Genomic DNA, 26,509 nt, shown 5'->3' on the forward strand with positions numbered 1-26,509 from the left:
CTACGTTTGTGTCATTAACTTTCTTACCTGGCACGATTCCAAAACATTTATTGACTCTAGATCGTTTTATTATGTTTATTATGTTTCACAGCCTTGTGAAAGGGAAGGAGGGCGGAATCCAAGGCAGATAAAGCAGCTCATTCTTTATTTACATTATCTACTTTTAACACAACTCTAAACATGTTTTATTGACTCAGGGGATTAGATCAGCCTGAGATTGCAAACATTAAAAAAGGCAGTCCAGTCCAAAACAGTATTAAAAATGATTGGCAGTGTTTGATATCTTCTGCTGTTTCTTAAATCCAGTCGAAAAATGCTGACCTATTACAAACAGGCGGCTTACTTTCCATTCACATTACAATTTCAAATCAAAGGAAGGCTTTTAAAAGTCATACCTGCATTTCATACCTGGATTTTATTTTATTTTTGGACTTGGTCCAGAACTGTTGCTTCTAAACATTTAAATAAAAAGTAAAATGTCTACTAATGAGGAAGCTACTGATACGTGGAAATATGGGAGTACAGTATTTTAATACTCCAGTGCCTTTCTAACAGTATAATTCTGATCCAATGAGGTGTGCATGGAGTCTGTATTAAAAGAGCATAATAAGTCCTAAGTATTTGGATCAGTAGAGATAAGGTGAATCCTTCTCCCTTCTCTTCGCTTTTCCTCCCAAACAGCTGATGGTTGGATTAACCTTTCTGAAAGGGCTCTGCAATACATAACCCTGCCTGGTTGATCAGAGAGATCTGTGCATCCAGGACCCATTTCTGCATGTAGTTCCCAGCTGGATTGTATGTGTTTTAAGGTACATTTGTAAGTAATTCACATACTGTACCATGATTTTCCGACCAGGCTTGCATATCGAGTCGCTACAGTTCCCAGTGTGATTTAACAATCCATCTCTTTTTCCAGCAGACCCTGGGAGTTGTAGCCCTGTGAGGGGAAGGTGGTCCCCTAAGAACACCCAGCACCTTTAACAAACTGCAGCCCCCAGAATTCTTTGGCGTAAGCCATCAGCGTTTAAAGGGGCATCATAGTGTTTAAAATGTATGATGTGAAGGGGTTGTGCAAAGCCAATTTAGAGAAATTGAGTTCCCAGAAGGCTCATTGCTGTACTTGCTGCATTTACAGCCCAGTTAATTTGGTTTTGGAACTTGCACCACCCCTAGGAGAAAGCCTATCTAAAAATATCTAACAAGATTAAAATATAAATCTATACAAACCCATGCAACCTCCAAGTTACAAGATTTGGTAAGTGGCTTCCTGCATTGTCCTTGCTATTTCAGTCTTGCTTCAGTGACCCTACCTCCCTGTCCATATATCTGTTCTTCTCCCCAACTTTTCATTTTCTGCATAAGGTCACATTGTAGGTCAGGGGTAGGCAACCTAAGGCAAGTGGGCCAGATGCGGCCCAATTGCCTTCTCAATCCGGCCCGTGGACGGTTCGGGAATCAGCATGTTTTTACATGAGTAGGGTGTGTGCTTTTATTTAAAATGCATCTCTGGTTTATTTGTGGGGCATAGGAATTCCTTCATCCCCCCCCCCCCAAAAAAAAATAGTCCGGCCCACCACATGGTCTGAGAGATGGTGGACCAGCCCACGGCTGAAAAAGGTTGCTGACCGTTGTTGTAGGTCATTTGTGAATTGTGCCCATTAGGGTTGGACGGATCTGTCCATTTTGATTTCATTCTTTTTCCCATCTCTTGTTCTCCACATTTCTGCATCAGTTTATTTATTTTGAAAAGGTCCTCTCAATTTCATGAATAAGGAAGCCTTAAATATATGGTTTAAAGTCCTTTACCACAGGAGTTTAGTTCCCTTTTATTAGAGAAATGAAAAAGACTCATTAAAATGTCTAATATATACTTGCTCTCTCCACCCCTTTTGAGCATGCAAGCATCTTCATAGCCACATATCTGTCAGTGATTTGCCCTGACTAATTTTAAATCACTTTAATTATGGAGACTGTGCAATTTCCCTAGGGACATTATTTCCATAACTGTATGCTTCCTCACAATGAGATTTTATCCCCTCCTGCCCCAATCACAGATCTTTCTCTTCTTGCTGCTTCTTTTAATTGGAAATTCTTCTCTGTTCTTTCCTCAGCCTTTAGAAGACCGCCAGGGGCAAGTTATATTAATAGTTCCTGCGTGTTTCAGAATGGGTAACTCAATTGGCTCACTCCTTCCTTCGTACTGAACTGTCTCTCTCCTGCTTGACTGTGACTTGAACTGTACTTTCATCAAAAACCAAAAGAAAACCAAAGGAAAAACTTGGCTTCCCCCTGTAGTACACTGCATCTGTGTGGTTGCTACCCTTGGGAAGAAAAAACAATACACAAAGGACAACATTCAACACTGGTTGTGTACAGAGTTTTATTTTTTCTGGTTCACAGGAAGTTTAGGTGACAGGGGAAATGAAGAGCGAAGCCCACGACAACTCTATTTTATCTCTGTCCTGAGCAACAAGGAAAGCAGGGGAGTAAGAAAATTTCAGTAGCTATGTTGCATGGTCTGTAAAGCATGCCTGGCTGTACCAAAATAAGTGGTGGCTACAAACAATATCTTCAGTTCTTGCACTCACAGGGGGTTGTACTGCATGACCTTTAAAGTTTCTATTAACTCTACGATTTTTATTTACCATATATCCAATTTATTCACCATAATGTCCCAGGCCAGGTTACAAGAAGCTTGTTCCCTCTTCCATGTGACAGCCTTTGAGATATTTGAAGATGGCTATCATATCTCCTCTCATTCTCCACTTTTCCAATCCAAACATATCCAGCTCCTTCAACTGTTCCTCATAAGGCTTGGTTTCCAGACCCTTGATCATCTTGGTTGCCCTCCTCTGCACACGTTCCAGTTTGTCAACATCCTTCTTAAATTGTGGTGCCCAGAATTGGACACAGTATTCCAGGTGTGATCTGACCCAGGCAGAATAAAGCAGGACTATTGTTCCCTTGAACTGGACACTATACTTCTGTTGATGCAGCCTATGGTAGTTTTTTTTTTTTTTTTGCTGCTGCTGCATTACTGTTGACTCATGTTAAGCTTGGGCTCCATCAAGATCCCTAGATCTTTTTCACATGTACTGCTAGTTCCCCATCTTATATTTGTGCATCTGGTTCTTCCTGCCTAAGTGCAGAACCTTACATTTGTCCCTATTGAAACACTTTCAATTATAAAAATGCTGTTCTGGCTGTTTGTGTGCCAGTGTTGGAACTTTCCTTCATGTGTCTGGGCTAATAGCTTTTTCTGATCCAGTTCTGTTAGATCCACATGTTAAGTCAACACAATACCTAACCGGAATAAAAATAATAAAACAACTAAGATGACAATAAATGGCGGAAATCCGATGTGCCCAATGGAAAGCAGAGTTAAGACATGATGGTAACCCATGATTAATCAAAAACAAATGAAATTTGTGTGCACGCCACCATCTAGCCTTTCTGCAACAGCAGAGCCTCGTCAAACTTTTAAAGCACATCCAACTCACATATAAAGCACATAGCTTTCCCACAAAGAATGCTGGGAACTGTAGTTATGGAGCATGGGAATTGTTGCCTTGCAAGCAAGCTACACCACCCCCTAATTTTTTGATGGAAAGTCATGTGCTTTCAATCCATGTCAGATGTGCTTTAAATATTTCTTATTAAGATTTGACGGTGCTACACTCCTAAAAGGGGTATGCTGTGTCCCTTAATGAAACATACAAGCTCTGCTTCTTGACTCTCCACAATTTTAGCCAAATCTTAGCAACCTGTTGCTTACTGGGCCAGCAGGTTAAGGGAGGGCCAGGCCTCCCTCCTCATCTCCAGCAATTCAAGCACCGAATTCTTCCCTAGTAGGGCTCCAACTTATCCACCAGTTACTTGGAAGCAATTCCCATTTAACCACGCGCGACTTCGCTCCTGATGCACAGGATCCGAGATGTATTAGTGTGTAGGTGGCTGCAGCCTTACAAAGCTGGACCCAAGCCCCGCTCCCACGTGACTCTGAGCAATGGTCCTTCTCGCGCGCCGACCTTTACCGCCAGCCGCTACGCACAGTATCCCTCCCCCGTCGCGCGCGCGCCTCCCCTTCTCCCAAATTCAGCTCAGGGAACCAGCGGCTTCACCCTCGCGGAAGGCGCATGCTCCCGCCTCCGTCCGCGCATGCCCGGTAGGGAAGCGGAGGCGCCAAGAACTCTGATAGGGTGGGGAGGGGGAGGGAAAAGAAAAATTCTAAACCGACGGCCGCCGCCATATTGCGGACCTGTCAGCGGACGCGGCGCTGGCGCGTCCCCGGCAGCGAAGATAGCAGCACCAGCGAGGCCCTGACGGAGAGGAGGAGTAGGGACGGGAGCGAGAGCGCGCACGGGTGCGCGCCTCAGCCACGCTCGGAGCGGCCCTGCAGCGCCTCCTGGCCGGCTGCGGAGGGGGCTGCGCGGGCGCCGTGGTGGTGCGTGTGTGGCGTGGCTCCCCGTCTCCCACCTCCGGCCCCGCTGCCGCTTGGGACCCAAACCGCTTTCCTGGAAGCAGAGAAGAAGAGGAAGAGGAAAGTGAAGAGCTCGCCGCCCCCGGGCTGCCTCAGCCTCCGCAGCCGCCAGGTGAGGGAGAAAAGCGGGCTACTTTTGGCCGACCCCGGCGGTGCTGCTTTGCCAGGCCTCGCCCTTTCCTACTCGCGCTCCCTCGCTTAATCTTCACGCCTCACACCTGGGAGAAGAAGCTGAGGGAAGACCACCCCCGGTACGCATTAGCGGCTCCTGCGCAAGCTTAACGGGGATGTGGGCGGTGGGGATCGTAGTTCCAAAATACTGTTTGTGTATATATCTGAGGGGGAGAGAAACTCTTCGCTTCCCTTCGCCCCCCTCACCAGCGATTATTCCTCGTCTCTCTCTCGCCTCCCCCCCCCCCGACGGCGATCCAACTCGCTCCCCGCCCCCTTCCATGGGGTATTTCCTTCCACGGGGACTCCCGACTCCTTCGCCGCTTCTCCGCCTTTTTCTTCTTCTCCCGCCCACTCCCCTCAACTCCTAAGGAAGGAAGGCTGGTGTGAGAGGGTCACTGGTCCGGGAAGGCGTAATTGTTACATATAAGTGTGTGTATATGTGTATGCATGTACAGTATATGTCTTTATATGCAGTATAAGTACAGTATATGTCTTTATATATGGGCGCGTGCGTGTGTATATGTATGTGTGTACACACACACTGTTAGTGTCATATTCTGCAGGCTGCCTCTGTTTACATTTCCAACTAACGACATTTTTCAAGACCACCTTCGCTGCTGTTGATTTATTTCCTTTGTTAGCAAAAAAGGGAAAGGGCAGGCAGAGTGGGGGCTCTAGTGGCAGCAGTCCGGAGCGTGTTTACTCTGTAGTAACCTCCCGCTCCCACAAACGCACGCAATCTCAATAGGGTTTACGATCACTACCTATTTAGCGCTGCTTGAGGGTTGTAGCCGAACAACCTGAATTTAAGCACGTTTGCGTGGAATTAATTTCGGTTGGATATGCTTGGCTTAAGGGCAGGCTGTACAATCCGGAGCTGGGGAGTAAGTTGCATCTCGAAGTCAGTTGTGGGATCGGGCTGCAAGTCTTTTGACACCCCAGGCTTAATGCACATCTGCTTGTAAGGACGCTCTGTTGGAGTTAGCGGTATTTGCGGGGCTTATTTCCCAGTTAAGCTTGTTTAGCAAATTGCTGTACGAGAAGAATCGAGTGTCGTCGTCCCCGTCGTCCCCACCGCATGTGTAGTAATAGTCGTCGGTATTATTGGGTAGAGAATAGAAGAGATGGGGCGGAAATGGGGATTGAACTTGAAGCTTCTGTCATGCGGCTCAGCTACTTGTTGCAAACGGGGACAAGTACATTTTAAACACGTTCCTCATGTCGGCAGCTGCCAAACTTCTACCCAGCATGTCACCGTTTCAGGAGGAGGGGGAAAGTCCATAGAAGCATGCAGCAGCTGAAGGAAATGGTGACTGCTGGAGCTCTGTAGAGTCAGAAATGATCACCAGGCTCCATATGCCCTCCTTTGGCCCCCTTATTATTCCCATTCTTCCCGCTACATGTTGAAATTTGGATCCTAGAATCAGACCTCAGTTAGCTGCCAGTAGACCAAGAATCTGGAGAACTTGAAAGTATTCCAGATTGAATTGGGGATGATTAAGCATTTTAACAGTAATTAAATGCAAAAGTTCTGCAAAATCCAACACAAACAGAATTTTAGCCATGGTATAGCTCACCCATGCGCCAATCACGTGTTTATGATAAAAGCACCCATAATAGACAAATAATGACATCATATGAAACTGATCCAAAGACTGGTGCTGTCCATTGTAGAAAACAAACCTACTTTTTCGTGTTTTTTTGGCTTTTTAATGTATTGATTTACATAATGAGCACAAGAACTCTATTGTGAGTTATTCGGGTCAGTGTTTTATGCAAATCTCCTTTATGGTGGTAAGCTTATGAACAAAGTAATTAAAGTTAAAAGTTAAGGCTTGAGAACTTTGGCTGTAATTCTCCACATAGGCTGCTTAAGTTCCTTTGACTTCAGCGGGATACAGTATATGCAACCTTTATGCTTGCAGTGCTGCATTTTTAAGACTGCAGTTCCCTTATTAAGAACAATAAATTTCCAGGTTAGCACCAGTACTGGATCAGACCATGGGCCAAAGTAGATGATATGCTAAATGAGTTTATGTATATAGTGTGCCTGCTTTTTGTTATTTAAATAGCAGTTGGGAGGAGTGTAAGGATTGGTAAGTAAGCATGGAGTTTAAACCCTTTCCCCTGTATCATGCCCCTTCAACTGCTGTTGATACATTGATTTATTTGCAAAGACCCCAGTTCAGATCCCATTAGTATTTAGGGTATTTTGCCCCAGTGCACCTCACTACAAATTGTTTTGCTCTTTTGTTGCCCATTCACCCAGGTGGAAGAGATTGTTTTGGAGTTCCTCACTGATTGCTTGGTCTTCACTGTCCTGAGTTATTTGTTTAACCCATAAATCTCTGTTTTCAAATAGTTTATGAATGTGTTCCAGTTCCAGTTCCAGTTATTCTTGGGAGACCCTAGTGCTTGCTTCACTCCATTGTCTGATTTTCCCTGCCTTTGCTCTGAAGTTTGCAAAGGCATCTTTTGTGAGGAACTTCAAAGCTTTGTAGAAGTCTTATAGTCATATTTACAAGACTACTCCTGGTCCCATGTTATTTATTATACTTCTTGCCTGCCCTTCACTGTGAGGTCCCAGGGCAAGTTACAGCAATTTAACAATAGGATATTAAAAACAGCTAAAACAAATAACAGAAGAACAGTAAAAAGAATAAGGGTGGATCTTAAAATAGATATATTGGATTTCAAAGGCCCAGGTAGACATTCTCAAAGTACTGTACTGTACAGTATTCTAAAAGTCTGTCAGGCAGTGATTTTGTTTGCAGAAAACTGATCCTTGTCAGTGTAATAAAGGTTTCTTTGGGGAACTTTTGCATGTGGTGCCTCTGTAGAATGTCTTAACAATTTTTGTTCTACCTACTGTATTTACTCAAATCTAATGCTCACCTTTTTTGGTCAAATTACGTTGCAAAAATTAAGGTGCACATTAGGGGGGAAGATGGCTGCCGAATGCTTGAAGCAGGGTTTTGAGCTCTAAGGCCAACTCTAAGGCTAGTTTCTGCTCTATAACCAACCCTTAGCACTTGTTTTATCTTCTCTTCCATTTTACTTCTTAACTCCTTTTATTGCTTCATTTTGTTGTTTTAAATTATTGTTTTATCGCATTGTTTTATTGTTCCAACTCCCCTAAACTGTGAGGCTGCATGAAGCTTGGCTGGGCTGAGCCCTTTGCTAGGCAGTGCCAAACAGAAGGTCAAGCCAAAGTTTACAAGATACTACCGTAGTTATAAATTAAGGAAGAGAAACATTACTTTTGCCAGTAAATACTTTTTTGGGTTTCAAGGTTCATAAAATTGAGGTAAAATTGGGAATATAAAATATTTGCTGAGTAGCCAAGTGATGCAGTCTTAATATGCTTAGCTTTCTTCATTCATAAACAGAACCCGGTTTATAATTTTATATTATGTAACAGATTTTGATGAGCCTTTTGTGAAGTACTTTATCAATCTGAAGCTGGTTTGGAGAACCTTTTTCAACCTGAGAGCTGCTTTGAGGGGGACATTTGGGGGGGGGGTTGAGAACTGCATTTCTGTGGTAGGTTTAGTCAGAGAGGTGAAAGTGGATGCAGCAATGGATGTGACCTTTGTACAGTAGACCATCCTACAGACAGGCATTGACCAGAGGTTTATACACACACCCCCTTAAGACAAAAATGAAAAACTTTGTGGGCAGGGGTTCCCTTCTTGTGTACCTGGCCATTTTGAAGTTTGATTTTGTGTATCTGATGGCATATTTGCTATGAAGGCAGGAGTGTTAAGTAGAATAAATACTAAAATGGAGAAGAAAACCATTTTGGTCTAGTTTTTGGTTCTGATCCTGCCCATTTGTGACAGGGAGTGAGATTTACTGGATGTGTGTTGTCTGCTTTTTGAACCCTAGTCTGTAGCATGAGACAGAGCATCTTTCTAGTCCTTCCTGGAGACAAGTTAGCAAAGTTTGCTGATGACACCAAGTTGTTTGGGGGTAGTTTTTAACTAAAAAAGGCTGTGAGGTGCTCAAAAATGATCTCTCCAAACTATGTAAATCAACATTAAAATGATAAATCTGATGAAGTGTTTAACAAAACTAAAGTGATGCATGCTGGGGCAAAAAATCCCAACATTACATATATGCTGTTAAGGTCTGAGCTGGCTGTGACTAAGAACTGAAATCTTAGGGTCATAGTGGATAGCTCAATTAAGATGTTAACTCAGGTTGGGGCAGTGGTAAAAAGGGGGAATTTTTTTCAGGGTTCATTAGGAAAAGGATTGAAACAGAACTGGAAATATCACACTGGCCTTATACAAGTCTATGGTGCAGCTGCACTTGGAATACTTTGTGTAATTCTGGTTGCCATGTCTCTTAAAGGATATCATAATTATGAATTTTTTTATGGAAATGGTGGAGCATCACCCTACTTTTTAAATAATAATAATAATAATAATAATAATAATGCATGAGTACTCCTGTACCATTTACAGGGAAGTGCTTTCCTTTACAGAAAGAAAATCATTAGAACTTTGAAAATAATCAGGTTATGTGGGCATGAGACAAGGTCCCTCACTGGCAGCTCCACCTATCACAGAAGCTGTGACTTTGCAAACTGAAAGAAAAAAATTCTCCCCAGTGAGAGCCAGTGTGGTGTAGTGGTTAGAATGTCTGTAGGACTAGGATCTGGAAGACCAGGGTTCAAATTCCCACTCGGCCATGAAGTGAAGTTTTCTGGGTGTTACTGTCCTAGACCTGCTTGAATTTTAAGTTCCACTGTGCTCTTTGTATGACCTGTTTTGCTATGACTGGTTACAATCCTCCAGATACCACAAATTGCAAAAAGAACCAAACAAATTATGTACATAAAGTTGTTCGCAAGTTTTTAAAATACAGGTTTTGGCAAACTACCCCTTTGATTGAGTAAAAGAGGTTTGGTTTTTTTCTTTTGCTAGAATGAAACTGCAGTCACATCTCGTCTAGACTGCTTTTCCAGTGCATCTTCAGCTAGATCCCCCATCTTCTTTATAAAAAAGCACCTATTATTATTATTATTATTATTATTATTATTATTATTTATACCCCGCCCATTTGGCTGGGTTTCCCCAACCACATTGGGCGGCTCCCAACAGAATATTAAAAACACGATAAAACCTAGACATATTGTGGTGACCCAAAGGTGCCATTTGGTTCCTAGCTTTTATATCTCAGTTTCTAACATTGTCGCTTTTTTATGGCAGGCAGTGCAACATTCATTTTTTTATGTTGTTTTTATTGTAGGTATATGTTTGGTTTTTGCTTAAGATGTTGTAAGTCGCTTTGAGTTGCCATGGCAAAAAATGATTAATAACTTTAATAAATAATAATACTAAAACAATTTATTAGCCTTCTTCCCATGCCCATGAATATGTAATATAAAAACAGATTCAACAGACATAAAAACAGACATATTATTTTATAAATAATAGGCTTTTGGCAAACATTTGGAAATGTCTATTAAAAATAGCATTTTCTGTACAGTAGTTTGTAAAATGACAGCTGATGAAGAGTTCAAGGGCAGAGGAATGGATTTTCTGCCTTGATTATAAGATGCTGCATTCTTACATCGACAATGTGTAGTGGATTGAATACATATAATGTAGGTCAATCTTTCCCCAACCTGGTGCCCTCCTGATGTGTTGGTCTACAATGCCCGTCAGCACCCCTGTCAGCATGGCCATTGGGTAGGAATAATGGGTGTTGTAGATCAAAGTATCTTGCAGACATTAGGTTGTGGAAGGCTGAGGTAGAGCAAGGCATATTGTACAAGCTGGATATAGACACTTGAATATGATGATGCACTAACTCAACAGTTTATTCCCATCGCTTGTAATATACAGTGGTACCTTGACTTATGAAGATGATCCGTTCCGCGGCCGTCTTTGTAAGTTGAGGTTTTCGGTTCTTGAAGCGCTGCTTCGGCGCATGCGCATGCAGCTCTACGCAGGCGCAGAACGCACGCGCCGACCACGCATGGAGAAAAGAATTCCAGGGGTTGTCGACTTCGGAAGTCGAAACCTTCGGAAGTCGAAGCGTTCGGTTGTCGAGGTATGACTGTAGCTAAGACTGGGCTGGGGTTGGGATGGGTGTGGTGGGGAAAGAAATCTGCTTCTATAGCCTGTCTGGCATAGAGGCTGTCAAAGTGTTTGGTATTGGATTTGTTTAGTTTAATGAACATTAATTTGGAAGCTCCCTGTGTGATTTTCAAAACTGAAAGATGCCATATAAACTAAATAAATGCTATTATACTTAAGTAATAAGTAGATAGTGTAGATTTCCTGAAATACCATAGAATTCTTCCAGTAGCCTTTGCGTTTAATCTTTATGTGGATCTGTCCAGCTTCAAACAAAGAAATAATGTTTTTTGTTTTGGTGCTCACAAGCAAAAAGTTAGGACCATGTGCCAACTGTAAAGACTAGAATTTTCTCTTTGTACATGTCTAATTAAGCACAGTCTTCTGAAATTTTCATGCACCAATTAGTTCTGCTCCTTCCATGTAAAATCAATGTAGCTATGCAAAGCAGATGCATATGTATATACTTAACAGCATATTGAACATTTATAGTATTAATGGGTCAGTTATCTTATTAATGAAATGTAAACTGCATGTAGTTATAAATAATTAATTTGTTTCAACAGAAAAGTACAAAGATTGTGGTACAGCAGATGATTTAACTGAACCAGAAACACAGAAAAGGAGGGAAAATGCCGAAACCAGTAAGTAATCTATTTCTTGTACTTGATTGGCTTTCAGCTCAGTGTGTTGTCTGCTACTTGTAGCAGATGTTTTTGTAGGGTATTTTTCTATTTTGCAAGGTATTTTTCAGTGGTATTTTTCTGGAAAAAGAGGTGTCGGAACTCACAATGAACACCTCCCTTGTTCTCTTATAATGGCAATGGCACCCACCCGATAAGTGCCAGAACTGAGTTCCAGTGAGTTCTGGGTGAAAAAAAGCCCTGCTAATAATTACTACTAATTACTGCTGCTGATATCCTTTCTCTCAGTTGATATATAGAAACATCATAGGAGACTTTCAAAAGGAAGCTGTAATCATAGAATTGTAGAATTAGAATGTACCCTGAAGGTATCCAGTCCAACCTGCTACAATGCAGGAATCTCAACTAGATCATACATGACATATGGCTGCCCAACCTCTACTTAAAAAGCTCCATGGAAGGAGAGTCCACTACCTCTTGTGGGAATCTGTTCCATGGTCGAACAGCTCTTACTGTCAGAAAGTTCTTCCTGATTAGTCCGAATCTCCTTTCTTGAAACTTGAATCCATTGGTTCAGGTCCTAGCTTCTGGAGCAGGAGAAAACAAGCTTGCTCCATTTTCCATGTGACAACCCTTTAGATATATGACAAGAGCTATCATAGCTCCTCTCAGTCGCCTCTTTACCATGCTAAACATACAGCCCCAAACCAGATGACTATGGGAAGCCTGCGAGAAGGCACTGAACTTAATGATGCATGGAGCTGTGTATTTTTGTTTGGTTTTCTAAATGATTAGCTCTTGGTCAAGATTTGTGTATGTGTGAGAGGGAAAATGAGTGTATTGTTTATTGAGACACAATTTTCTGTAGCTATGGGGTGGTGGTCAATTAAATAGGTCCATTAATTTCAATAGGTATATTGTTTGTTGTTGTTGTTTAGTCGTGTCCGACTCTTTGTGACCCCATGGACCATAGCACGCCAGGCACTCCTGTCTTCCACTGCCTCCCGCAGTTTGGTCAAACTCATGTTCGTAGCTTCGAGAACACTGTCCAACCATCTCATCCTCTGTCGTCCCCTTCTCCTTGTGCCCTCAATCTTTCCCAATATCAGGGTATATAGTACCTACTAACTTAGTCACACTCATTTACTTTAATGTGTCTGCCCTGTGTAAAACTTATTTTAATACCACACTATGTAATCTGATGAAAAGCTACTTGGTATTTTGCAACTACTTCCTATGAGTGCTGCTTCTTGGCATTGTTTCTGATACCTATTTTTTGTTTCTACGTTTGCTTACATGCAAGTCTGGTTTGATAATATTCTTCCATGCCTATGACCTTGAATCACCCATTCTGACTGCAGCTTCATTTTCTATATATTTAAAAGGCAGTTGAACAATATTATTGTCTGGGTGCCATAAAGACACTTTTGTTCTAATCTGTAGCTATAAAGGAGTCTTGCTGTTGTGTAGAGTACAGTCTTGTTTTGTTTTCCTTATTTAAGTGTATATCCAAATATAGTGAGCTGGTTTAGAAAGACTTTTATTCAACCCGATGAACTGTAGTGATGATGCATGGATCTGTGATGAGGATTGCTGCAGAAAATGCGTAGCTTAGAGAGCAACACTAGTAGCACTGCCAGAGCGCAATGAAGTGTGCAGCTTTCATGAATATGGTGGGTTGTAGCAGCTGCACATTTGATAATCTTTTACAGTTTGTGTGTGCCTGCATAAGATACAATCTTTTTCTGATCTGCTTTCCTACCTAGCATCATTTAGAGCTGGGGTGGGGAATCTCTTTTGGCAAGGGAGTGCTGCATTCCCTTGTAGTCAACCATTCAGGGAGGGGGGGCACATGCCAGTGGTAGGTGGGACCAGAAGCAAGAGCAGGTTAACTTTGTACTGTATGCAGTGGTGATTGGTAACATTTTGACTTGGTAAGGCTGCAATTTTTAACCTTCCTGTTTTCATCAGAATGATTTTCAGACAAGGGTAACTCCATGCCTCTTGTTTAAAAATTAAGCCATACCACATAACATCAATTTTTTTGATTCATGTATTGATTACACCTACACATCCATTGTAAAAAACAACAACCCCTAAACACACAAATATGTTTTAAAAGATCAAAGTATTAATAGACAAAAATGATTGTTTCATTTGAGCCAGTGTACATAAGAATGTACCCTGTAATAATCTCTGTTCAAGAGCAGAGTACATCACACCAGAGTAATCTTAATCAGCCTCTTATATCTGACATTATGGAGAATTATCTTCCAGGTTTAGGAAATGAAGTGAAGTCAGTGTGATATCCAGAGAGGCATAGAGTCCAAACCTTTCATTTTAGAAATTCAAAACTCACAAAAAGCAAACAAGAAATAATAGCAACAGCATTTTCTTTCATTCTACATTCAAGCACATTTGTAATTGTTGACAAATAATGTTTCCATTGCTGTTAAAGGATTATCAGACTTGAGGCTTGAAGGGCTCAATCTTACCTGGCACTATAAGTTAAATAAGTACTTCAGCATTTTCCAAAGGCGTGTACTATTCAGTATATAACTTTTCTGTACTAATTCAAAGCAGAATGTTCAGAATCTAAATGTCCTACCATGTGTCTGCATTTTGTGTTTTGTCTGGTATGTTTATCATTTCCATTTGAGTCTCAACCATACACATAAAGAATATTTAAAACACACAGTGCCTTTTGGAATGCGTGCATTTAAAATGAGTTTGCATACTCCTTAAATAATTAAGTCAAACAACCCAGTTATTAAAATTAAAAATCATTTTCAGCTTTAGCAGTGCATCTGTTTCCAAATACTATGTTGCTTGTGCACATTAGATAAATGTTTACTGTATATCAAAAAGCATTGCAATTAATGTAAGCCAGGGGTCCCCAGACTTACCGCGCGGCGGGCCAGTGCCCGCCGCGCCGACCGCGCGGTGGGCTGGAGGGCAGGGGAGTGCGCGCGCAGCGGGCCGGAGGGCGGGGGAGTACGCGCCCGTGCGCACACGCACACGGGCGGGGGAAAAATCGCAGAAAATCGCTTGTGCGCATGCGTATGGGCCTCCCCCGACCCGGAAGTGCACAGAAATGACCTCTTCCGGGTCGGGAGAGGCCCATACGCATGCGCACAAAGGATTTTCGGCAATTTTTTGCCGATTTTTTAGATCGTCGCTGCGCCGCGCACTGTGAGAGCCGGCAGCGGGCGGCGGGGGTCGTCGCGGGCCGGATTGGAAGGCCGATTGGGCCGCATCCGGCCCGGGGGCCGTAGTTTGGGGACCCCTGATGTAAGCCAACAATTAAATGCATCAGTTAATGTAGGATTTCTTATGAATCCTGAAGGCAAAATATCACTCTTTGATAAAATGAATTGTACTAGAAAGTAATAGTGCCAAATATGAAAGATTATTTCGTGGTATAAATATTAGCACACAAATGTTCAAGGGAGAATCATTGGCCTGATTAACACATAACCATGGTTTATTAAGCAATGAGTAAGAGTTATGTCTCAGGCCAGCAGTTTAACTATGGCTTATTAACTATGATTAAAGGACACTCATTAATCAAGGTTTGTAATTGCGTTTTAAACCTTAGTTAAATTTAACCATAACTTATTGTTATGTTTGAATACATCCCACCTCTTAACTATGGTTAAGGAGTCATCAGCGTTCCAAAGCTACAGAGCTGCAAGTGAAGAATTCAAACCACTCTCAAGGTTCAGCTGCTCTTGTTGTTGCTTTTGACTTTTCTGTGACACAATGAACCAAGGTTTAAGTGATCCACCTGTCAGATACCTCAGCTTTAACTATGGTTCCTGCAGTTGTCAATCTTTTTGTATCAGTGGGCACATTTTGAATTTTGAGAGCATGCTGTTGGCACTAGTCACAGAATGGCTGTCCCAGAGACATGTGATAACACAAAATAGCTGCCATGGTGGGCATGACATAAAACAAAATTAAAGAGTATAGTCATTGTGAAGTTTTCTGCTTAACTATTTCATGCTAGAAAGGGCTTTCCTTTTTGAATTTCTTACTTAGCAGCTAGCCTACCTCATTTAATATAAATTATAAGTATATGTGTACATTCTGTTTTGTAACCTTCTTTTTAGGAGGGCTAGATATTTATTATTATTGTTATTTTAAAATGAAAGCTCGGTGTCTGGGCCCCCCCTACCCAGGGTTGCCAAGGGAGATCAACACAAGCCATGGTGCTTGTGGGTACTGCATTGGTGACCCTTGGTGTATATTAACTACAGGCAGTGACTATTTTAGGTGCGTCCAATTGACACATGATCTCTGACACGCGGGTCCTTTTGGACATGGAAAAGGGCAGAACGGGGGTGTAATGGGGCATAACAGAGGCGGGGCTCAGTGGGGTGAGCTACACAGCTACACACTATCTTAATTTGCACGGAGGCAGTTGCTCAATTTTAGTAGGTTGCAGGTGCAGTGTACTGGGCCCAGAAAATACTGTTGAAACCTCATAGCTGTAAGCCCCGACTGCCAGTTTTATCCCCCCCTTGAATATTTGCCTAAATTTGAATCTATAGATGTATGTTAGCTTAGCACATGAAAAAGTTTTTGTCATAAGTCTATGCTCCAAAAGTGTTAGAAACAGCAATGCTTCTGTAAAGAGTTCAGAATGGGAGAACACAAGTGAGTAGGGCTTTTCTGTGCCCTACTACTGACTTTTGAATGCAGCCTATGGCCTCTGATGCATACAGCAAGGGGGTTGTAGTTAAAACCATGGAGGCTCAGACGTATGCACAATAAAAGGTGTCTTTGGGTCCTGGTAGCAATACTGCTGGGTATTATAAAGTCAGCAAGAAATTCCTATGCTCCTGTCAGAATAGAACAAGATATTTATATTCTCATGACTTGTGGGACATTCTGTTGGGAAAGACAGACAGCTTACAAAGCTTATGCTAGTCTGCTAAATTAAGTATGACATTTCTTTGGTTGTCACTGAAGGAAACCTATTCCGATAACAACAACTGAGAACCATATTGGAGGCTGGGCTTAAAAACCCCCAACATGTTGCCATACAGTGTACATGCTCTCTGCTAGATCATTAGAGACAAAGGCATCTAATTTACAATGGGGGCAGAACCTTGACGCTCTTTGTACAACACAAATGATCTGTTTAAGGCAAGCTTCTTTGACTTCTGCTCCTAGAAAGCAAGTCATCATTCTCTGCTAACTCTGAGGCAAGCTAATCCTGGAGTGCAGCAAACTTGGACCGTGCCACTTCTCTCTAGTCATTTACCACTCCATTACCCTTACTATTTTATCTCAGTCACTGAATTGCCATTTTAACTAAAATGCATAGCTTGTGTATTTGCCTGTTTTTCAAGGCGTAGAATGTCCTTTAAAAATTGTATCTTTAAAATCTAAGCATCTTTTCCCAGATACTTTCTTGGGCTGCCATCTATCTCTTCAGAGATTAAAATTGGCTGTAAATTAATCCCTCAGAATGCAAAACAGATATTATTCACAATTTTTAAACTCTTCCAAGTGTAAGATTTTGTGTTCAGTGCTTGTTTGAGTACCAGGGTTAATATCCCAAACAACATTATGATACAGCAATCTAGTTTATTGTCTACAGTGAAAGCTTCTTTCAAGCTTAATTTCAGTGGTGGGAGGGGTGAGCAACCTGCAGGTAGCAAGGAAGCTTTCTATGGGTACATTTGTGCCTATAAGAGCTGAGTTGGTGACCGCTGCCACAGAGATGTTCATTGCAAATCTGAAAGAGTTGGGGCTATCCTTTAGAATGAGTTTGGATAGATCAAATAGATATAGCAAGTTTCCTGGTGACAATGGAATTTAATTGTTGCATATCAGGTTGCAATTTTTAACTCCTAGCAAAATCACAAAACTCTGTGTTGTTTTTAAAAACCTTATCATTCTTACCAGTTCTTAGTTTGGTTGTTTAACTTTTTGTTTAGTTACATGGAATGTGTGAGATGTTGTGTCTGTTTATAATTTGGCACGGCAATGGTGATCAAAGCATGAAAATCTATTTAGATTTAATACCTTCTTGTTCTATGCAGATTAATGTAAGAGTCACCACAATGGATGCAGAGCTGGAGTTTGCCATCCAGCCCAACACAACAGGAAAACAGCTTTTTGATCAGGTAATCGTCTTACTATGGGCTGATTCAGACATGACATAGCAAACTGTGACTTGCGCTTAGAATGAAGAGGTAAAAACCTCTGACCTACGTCATACATACAACTTCATGATTCCAAGCAGCCATTGTTCCACTTAAACCAGCTTGCCTGTTCCATCATGTACAGCATCAGTGTACTACCACTTATTGTCCAGCTAGTCGTGGTTCCTTGGCTGATAACGCTGCACCTGTAGGTACTAGTGTCCTGGTTTAGACATGGCAGGCTTTTACAGTGGGAAGTTGGGGAGCACATTTTAACCAGCACTTGCTGTTGCTATCTCTAACAAAATGGCTTACTGCTGTGGTCATTCTTGCCCTTTAAGAACCATATTGCTGTGAAGTTGGCCAGCCATTTGCTTGTTTAGCTGTGGCGGACCTTACTATCACTCTTCCCATCCCCCTGTACTTAAGATTCCCTTAATCAATGTTTCATATAGACGGGCTTTTTTCCTTGAAGTAAGAGGTGGTAAGTCCAGGGAATCATAGCTTTCCCTGATAATACAATGAAGGGTTAAGCATGAAGCTTTATGTGATTAGTATTGATGTCATTCTTTTTTAAGGTTGTAAAAACAGTTGGCCTACGGGAAGTTTGGTTTTTTGGACTACAGTATGTAGACAGCAAAGGATACACAACTTGGTTGAAGTTGAACAAAAAGGTAATGTATAATTTGTTTTATTTAAAATAATTCAATCTGCAATGAAGGAATGGTAGGTGGTGTTAAAAAAGTATTCTAGTTTAGATTTCACTTTCATTTAGAAGAGACATGCATGTACGTGCTGTGATGTTAGTTGACCAACTTGACATCTTCAGTTTAGATTTATTTCTTCAATTTTTTCTTCAGTAGAATAAGGATTTTTAGTGATTGATGTACTCTGTGAAGACCATTTTACAAGTCAAGCTAATTTTGATATGAAGTCAGATGCCCATTTTCTTTTCTTTCTTTTTATGGTGGCCAACTATAAAGAAGCCCTGCTCTGAACGATTACATTTCTAAACTGATTGATCCAATTTCTTCTGTTTATATGGAGAATTTAGTTCATACTTGAAATCTTAAGAGGTTTCTGGATTTGTTTCCTATAGGGTGGTATTAATATTTGTGATGATGCACAACAGGGAATCAGTGTTAGAAACTGATATATGAAAGCTTAGAGCTAAATGGCACCTGAAACCTAGGTTATGGCATAGCTGTCAAGTTCTCCCTTTTTTAAAAAGGGAAATTCCCTTATGCTGAATAGGCTTCCTCGCGAGAAAAGGGAAAACTTGACAGCTATGGTTATGGACGCAACAACTGAATGTGTAGGCGCACTTTTTTATAACAAGAATACAAAGCTGAAAATGAATGAACAGCAGCTAAAATATTACATTCATTTTTCACATCGTCTAGTCCAGGGGTGGCCAACTCCCAAGAGACTGCGATCTACTCACAGAGTTAAAAACTGGCAGTGGGGGGTTCAGGTTGTTGAGCTTTTTTTAGGGAGGAGGAAAGCCCCGTTTTGGGGGGATGCAGGGCAAAAATGTTGAGCTTGTTTTAGCTTCTTTGGGGGCTACCAGTGATCTACCACAGACGTCCAGTGATCTACCGGTAGATCATGATCTATATGTTGGACGTGCCTGGTGTAGTCCTTCCCCTGCCCACCCCCCTAATATTCTTAAGAGGGTCTCTTCTTCAGTCCTCAGAGAGTAGCTGGACGTGGGGAGGCAGAAAAAGGTCGTCCTTTCCTTCTCCTCTGCAGTTTTAATTTGAAATCTTAGGTGCAGTGCCCACAGCTCAGAAACTGCTCGTGCTAATGAAATTCCCTGTCACAAAATGTGCCTAGAACAATGGGAGTTTTGAACACTGCATGGAATACATTGGAAGTGGATAAGTTATAGAACCCGCTTTCTTTGTCTTCTGTAGAAATGGTTTCATTCAGATCTTAATCTTGCTGAGACTGACCCTGGGAATTTATCAGAGAGGGTCTTACATTGGTGCAACTTCACATCTGCCTGATGTGTCTCTCTGCAATCTGGAAGAAATATGTTCTAATAAGTGTGGGATCGGTTTAATCAAATATTTCTCCCTGCAGTGAGAGGAGCTGAGGGTGGAAACAGAGTTTGGACAGGGTTCTCCTGTGGGTGTGTTTGAAGCCAGGTAGAATAACGTCTGTTCAGGTTCTCTGAGTTCTTTCTACTTTGCTCTAGGGCAATAATCCTAGTTGTTTTTGTCTTTCAACTCATTAGTTCTTTTGAGGCACTTGAGATGGGGTGCAGCAAAAATGGTAAGAGAAGGGTTTGACATTCTTCTCTCATACGTTACAAATTATTTCTTCTAATGCAAACATAACTGGTTAGTGCTGACAGGATTGCAGCCCTGTGCAGGGGCTTCTGCATGAATTTTTTTATATAGAGGGAGGGGCAAACTGGCCGGTTTCTCACAGAAAGTAAGAAGAATAGCTCCAGGACATTTTGTCACATGCCAGGTTCAAGTTGCTCTTTTTAAATGAAAGCAGAGAAATGTGAGGTGATAGCTCATTGGGTGGGTGGGGGGAATATTCCCCCTTGCCCCCCTCTAAAGATGAGCACTCTACTGAGAAAAACAGGATGGGAGGCATCCCCTAGTTTGGAGGAACCCCAAAGTTTGCCATAGTTTTTTTAAAGGAAAAGTTGGAATTGAGAACCCACTGATTGTCTTTTTTGGGGGGAAGGGGGTTAGTGGAATGGGAAATCCTGATGTGCTATTTATGAAAAAGCAGACTACTTGAATATAGACTGCAGCTATTATTCCTTTTCTTGCATTGTTACCAAACATTGGGATTTAAAAAATCTTTTTGTGCAGTTCTTGATAAACCTCTCGGAGATATATGGAAGCTTGCCAGATATCAATTAGTGCACTTTACTTGAGAAATCTGGTGTACATGATGCTCATTAGCTCATCAATATCTGGCAAACCTGTGCAAGAGACTTTTTGCAGATAAACTACTGCTATGTTGTGTACATCTTTGAATGCAAGGTTGATTTTCCTAAATCAACCTCCTGGGTGGGTCTTCAGAACTGAATTTGTATAATGAAAATTGGAGTAACGCAGGGATACAATAAGGACTTTAAACGGCTTTATGTAGCCTCTGAAAGCTGTCATGTTTTCCTAATTCACAATTAATTATTTAGATGTCTGTGTGAATCACAAGTCCTTCAATGTTGTGCTTCCTAGAGTTGAATTACAGTATGTAACAACCGGTGACTAGATTGCTTTCCCAATACTCTCATATTCTCTTTACCCTTCTGCAAACTCCTTTTCAGGTAACACAGCAAGATGTAAGGAAAGAAAATCCTTTTCAGTTCAAATTCAGGGCAAAGTTTTTTCCTGAGGATGTGTCTGAAGAGTTGATTCAAGAAATAACCCAGAGACTGTTCTTTCTGCAAGTAAAAGAAGCCATCTTAAATGATGAAATCTATTGTCCTCCTGAAACTGCTGTTCTGCTAGCTTCTTATGCTGTTCAAGCCAAGTATGGAGATTACAATAAAGAGATACATAAGCTAGGATATTTGGCCAATGACAGACTTCTTCCTCAGCGGTAAGAAACTTATATGGTGCATCAAAAGTCTGGCAAATTCTATGGGTACAACATATAAGTTTAACATGAAAGCTTGTCTAGTGGCCTACCCAATTGGTCTTCAACTTGGAAATTAAAAAATATGCATCTCCATCCCAGAAACTGGGCAGTATCCAACTAAAGACTTCTACTACTGCAAGGAATGTTGGCTGAGCAGTGGATATTCCCCTTCTTCTCATCTCCCTGTGTGGCCTCTAAATATGTTCCTGGGGTTCTTATGACACTTCCGAGCAGATTTGTGGGGTGTACAGGGAAAGGAGAGAGCAGGGAAATTCCATTGCACAGCTGAAACTCCTCACAATAGTGGAACTTGTTGCACTAGTTAGATAGTACCTGATTTTCTTAACTAGCTTGACTACCGTGTTTCCCCCTTTTTAAGACACCGTCTTATAACTTTTTTTCCTCAAAAAAACACAGGGTGGCTTACTTTCGGTGGGATGTCTTATTTTTTTTAATTACTGGTACGGTTTTTACGGCTCAGGGCGCTGGCTCAGGGCGCTGCTGTGCTCTCTTGAGTGCTCAGCACTGCAGCAGCCACCGGTTCCGGGCGGCGGGGCAGCAGGCGTCCTTGGCCAGGCCAGGCGGAGGCCACTGGCTCAGGCGCTCCCCCCGCCGCTGCAGGGTGCTCCAAGCTCCTTGGCTGGGCCAGGCAAGGAAGAAGCAGTGAGCCCAGCGATGGTGGCAAGCGGAGCACGGGGATGCAGCCAGCAAGGCGGGAGCGCGATCAGCTGTTAAGCAGAGCTCTTGGCCGCATGGAGTGACTCTGTGAGTGGAGGTGCCTGTGGGGGTTGGTTTCCATGGCGCGGAAGTATGGCTTATTTGGGGGGTATGTCTTATATTTCTCAAATGCTTAAAAACCCTGCCATGGCTTACTTTATGACTATGTATTAAAAAGGGGGAAACAGGGTAGTAGCATAAGTCAAAGCCCTGCCAAGCCAGTTGTCAGATGGGCAAGCCCCATTCTAGCATTCACACCTTAAGTACAGAGTTTATGACTTCTTTTGTTGTTGAAATTTGTTGGCATTTTAAAAGGAATTGAATACAATTGGTGATACACACATTGTTCTTGTTTACTGTTGCTGTTTATAATTAGTTTTGTTTCATTGTGGTCTTCAGTTTAGTATTTTTATTTACTTAATTGTTTTTTAAAAGTTGTAAGCTTCCCTGCAGGCTGTGAATACAGTGAAAGGGCAGGGTATTGCAACATATTCGAATTTACTTCTTGTAAACCGCGTAGAGGTTTTACTACAAGCAAGTGGTGTATAATTTTTGTTAAATAAAAATATATTTAAATCTAGAAAGGTGACGCTGACTGTAACTTTTGTGTAAAAATAAAATAAATAGTAGGGTACTCTTTTCATGATTATTCTTTATTTTGACAGCGTTTTGGAACAGCATAAATTGACAAAAGAGCAGTGGGAAGAAAGAATACAAAATTGGCATGAAGAACACAGAGGGATGTTAAGGTAAGATCCCCGGTATAGTTAGCCTTCCTCTTTTGAATTTAGCTTGCTTTTAATTAATTAATATATCCTACAAACAGAATAAGTGCTGGTAACTGAAACATATTACTCCAAAGAGCCGTTTTAGCTTACTTCTGTACCTAACTAGCTTACCCTTTTCCACTTTTCCCTGCTTCTGTTTTAAATCTATCATAAAAATACAAATAAAAGCAGAGTGGTTCCAATATTAATCGGCCTCTGTTAGGGCTACAGTTCTATCTGCATATACTTAGGGGTATGTCCCATTGAAATTGATGGGACTTCCAAATTATAATGTATAGAATTGGGCTGTAAATCTGATTGCACTTTCATCCATTGATTCCACAATTACCCCACTTAAGACTTAGTTAAGGATACAATTGGTATGATTTGGTGCATGATCCTTACTACTTCTGCCTATACAATGACTCTAGAAGTTTGCATTTTATCTGGTTTTCAATTATGTTCTTTTCATTGATCAGGGAAGATTCTATGATGGAGTACCTCAAAATTGCACAAGATTTGGAAATGTATGGAGTCAACTATTTCGAAATAAAGAACAAAAAGGGAACTGAATTATGGCTTGGTGTCGATGCTTTGGGTTTAAATATTTATGAACATGATGATAAGTAAGTAGTATTAAAACTGTTTCAGTATTCCTGAAGAACTGTTCATGGATCATTCTCGCTTAATAGAGTTTGATGTACATTGTTTTTAATTGTGTGCTCTTCAGAAACTGAGTTGTAGATGTTATTGTGGGTAGAGAAGAGCCTGGTAAATGAGTGGTCCTGCCTGTTGGACAGAGGTAGATGAAATTGCACGCTGTCCTTTCACCCTATAACTTAAGTTTGTTCTTTTACTGTGGTTGTTCACAAAGTGTGTGTGACTAAGGATTCTTTTGTGTTCACTAAAGGTTGACTCCCAAGATCGGCTTTCCTTGGAGTGAAATCAGAAATATTTCATTCAATGACAAAAAGTTTGTGATAAAACCCATCGACAAAAAGGCACCTGTGAGTAAATCTTTTTAATTTCTTGTTTAGACCTGAACTATCAATGTAGGACACATCTGTAACCCCTTACTATCTAGCTCTTAATTCTCCAAAGAATTTTCTTGCTTAACTAATGTAACTTTTGCTAATATTTGTGTTGGAATTTCTCACTTACATTGGTTAATTGTTCGCTGTAGAGTTGGGGCTAATTATGCCTGGAATTTTCTTTTCCCCGCCTCCAAAGTACATAACTTTCAAAATCCTGTTTGAGTTTCCTCTGCCAGCCTGTTACAGACACCCAAGTTCAAAGAACCTTTTAGAGTTATTCCCTGTTTCATTGGGATTTAATCATTCTTAATACTTTGGTGTCAGTTTTTTCACTGATCACACATAATTCCAAGTCATTTATTGATCTGTTCTGGAACAGCTAATGACTAGTCCCAAATATTGCTTCATTGGAAGTGAAAGTGTTAAGCTATCTATTTAAGAAGTTAGAATCTCATTAAGAAGAAGCTAAGAGTGTCCATATTCTTAACAAGCATGTGTTTCTAGAACATAAATGGGATTTCAATAACTTAATCTTTTTTATTAGGATTTTGTGTTTTATGCACCACGTCTGAGAATTAATAAGCGGATATTGGCACTGTGTATGGGAAATCATGAGCTGTACATGAGGAGGAGAAAGCCAGATACAATTGAAGTTCAACAGATGAAGGCCCAGGCTAGGGAAGAAAAACACCAAAAACAGATGGAGAGGTATGATGTTGACAACTGTGTATGAACAGCAGTTGGAATTATTTTGTCATTCATAACTTCAGACAAACAAACAAAAGCACTCTAGCACATGTGACCTAGAGGCAGACTTAAGGAGGAAAAATATTAAGTTTTATTTTTGCCCTCATGGACAGAATTCTCTAAAAACAGATATTACTCCTATTAAATCAGTGCCAGTAGTGGAAACTGTTGTTCTCTTGGTATCATACTTAACTCCTGTTACACATGGATGCACACCAGTTCTAAGCAGTGACAAACTGGCTTCATGAATTATATATAGAGAAAGAAAGGATGTTTGTCAAAACCCCTGGTTTTCTTTAGCCCTGGGTCTATGAAAGCTCATGTCCTTATCCAGCTTTGTGTCACAATTGGATTTGTCCTCCAGCAAAGTGCACGGACAGCAGGCTGCCTGCTTAATTGGACTCTGCTAGAGTACTGATGCTTTGGGGAAAAACAAGCGGCATGTACTGGCATGTTTACCGCATGTTTCCACAGTGATTTCAGAAGATTTGCACTAAGTAAACTAAATAGTAACACTGCAACTGCTGTTAGTGACTGCAGACAAATATGTAATTGCCACTTGGATGTTACCATGTGTGCAGAGAGTCTCGGTAGAGGTGGGGAGCAGATAATTAAGCGCCACAGTTTTGGGTCAGATTGTTTGTTGTCTTAAATTATTTTATGAAGTACCTAATATTGTGTTATCCTATGGTTTACTACCTGATAGACTGAAGTTTTGTAGGTACTTGATTGTCGTGTAGAACATAAGAACCCTGGTGGATCAGACTAATGACTTCTCTAGTCCTCACAGTGGCCAACCAGATGCTCATGAGAAGCCTGTAGTTTAGAAGCACTAGCTTACCCTACTTGATGGTGATCTTTAGCTAGATTGTTTGCCTATTCTGTTTCATTCCAGCTTTCGCCTTGTTTTTTTAGACACTTAGGATGCAATTTTGAGATCCTCTGACTGAACAAACCTTTTATGATGATGATGATGATGATGATTGCCGCAGGGCTTCCCCCTAGCATATCATGTTGTGACTTGTATTGTGAGAATAAATTTGGCATGTTTGGGTAAATGGATTTTGATGGATGCACTGTAAACTCAGAATGAAAATCACTTGCTCCTCTGCTATGCTGATGCTGGCATTTATTTAATTTAGGGCACAACTAGAAAATGAAAAAAGGAAAAGGGAAATAGCAGAAAAAGAGAAGGAAAGAATAGAGCGTGAAAAGGAAGAGTTGATGGAACGGCTAAGACAAATTGAAGAACAGACAATGAAGGCCCAAAAAGGTGAGCATGTTCATCACATCTATTTCCTTCAATAAATATTAAGTTTGTGAGTCTGTTAGGTTTATTATGTTACATTGCTTACCACATCATGTAAGGAAGTTAGCAGCTAGCTTAACAATACGCTAATTTAACTTGCATCATATTTTAAACTACAGGCAACTCTCAAAATAAGTGATTTTATGAAGCCAAAATCGTGTATAGTCAAGACACATTGGGTTCAATGGCGGGTAGGATTGCCAAAGTCTTTTTTTCCTGGATGCCCCCCCCCCCAAAAAAAACATTGGCAAGCACATAAAGCTGAATGCATGCAACTTAAGTGAACATAAGTTTCGAGTTACTTGTACATTGTTGTGTCCCTTTTTCCTTTTGTTCCTTTTTGCTTGAGTGTAATTTACGGACAGTGGCACACAAACCTTATGTGACATTGTGAAGAGTACAAATTTGCAGTGTCTAAACCTTATTCTGGACTGTCACTTTATAAGAAATAGCAGCTTAGATTAAAATCAAATTCAGTTATGTAGTGGTAAATCATTTATATTCTGCCATAGGTTTGCAGTAAGCTTTAGTTTCAGAACTAGCTGTCGGCTCTGTCAGGAAAAACAGATTTGTCTATAATCCACCATTGTAGTAAAACTGAAAGAGGCCCTTTTTAATTAATATACCTTATTTGATACTGAAAGTATTTCATATCTATTTGATACTGAAAATTATCATATCTATAGGTCAGGTATCTAAAATAGTAATAGAAATTTATGTGGAGAACTACTCTCTGAAGGAAGGGGAAAGGAAATGAAGGGAAGAAGCATGCAAAAAATGTAAT

General features: G+C 41.0%; 1 protein-coding gene across 6 annotated transcripts in view; it reads left to right on the top strand.

The window, feature by feature from the left end:
* The first annotated feature begins 4,231 nt into the window (after positions 1-4,231).
* Positions 4,232-26,509, top strand: part of RDX (radixin) — a 29,806-nt gene continuing 7,528 nt past the window's right edge. The window contains exons 1-11 of one of the 6 annotated variants that reach the window (XM_035114926.2): positions 4,232-4,731; positions 10,510-10,717; positions 11,310-11,387; positions 17,441-17,524; positions 18,121-18,216; positions 20,838-21,112; positions 22,534-22,617; positions 23,115-23,261; positions 23,546-23,642; positions 24,214-24,377; positions 25,559-25,689. In XM_035114926.2, coding sequence (XP_034970817.1) covers positions 11,376-11,387; positions 17,441-17,524; positions 18,121-18,216; positions 20,838-21,112; positions 22,534-22,617; positions 23,115-23,261; positions 23,546-23,642; positions 24,214-24,377; positions 25,559-25,689 — 1,090 coding nt within the window. In that variant the 5' untranslated portion in view covers positions 4,232-4,731; positions 10,510-10,717; positions 11,310-11,375. Of the gene's footprint in view, positions 4,732-10,509; positions 10,718-11,309; positions 11,388-17,440; positions 17,525-18,120; positions 18,217-19,781; positions 19,820-20,837; positions 21,113-22,533; positions 22,618-23,114; positions 23,262-23,545; positions 23,643-24,213; positions 24,378-25,558; positions 25,690-26,509 lie in introns of those variants that run through there. The other 5 variants (XM_035114927.2, XM_035114928.2, XM_035114925.2 and 2 more) reach the window with 5 other exon arrangements.

The sequence above is a fragment of the Zootoca vivipara genome, chromosome 4 (genome assembly GCF_963506605.1).
Source record: "Zootoca vivipara chromosome 4, rZooViv1.1, whole genome shotgun sequence".
NCBI classification, from domain to species: domain Eukaryota; kingdom Metazoa; phylum Chordata; class Lepidosauria; order Squamata; family Lacertidae; genus Zootoca; species Zootoca vivipara.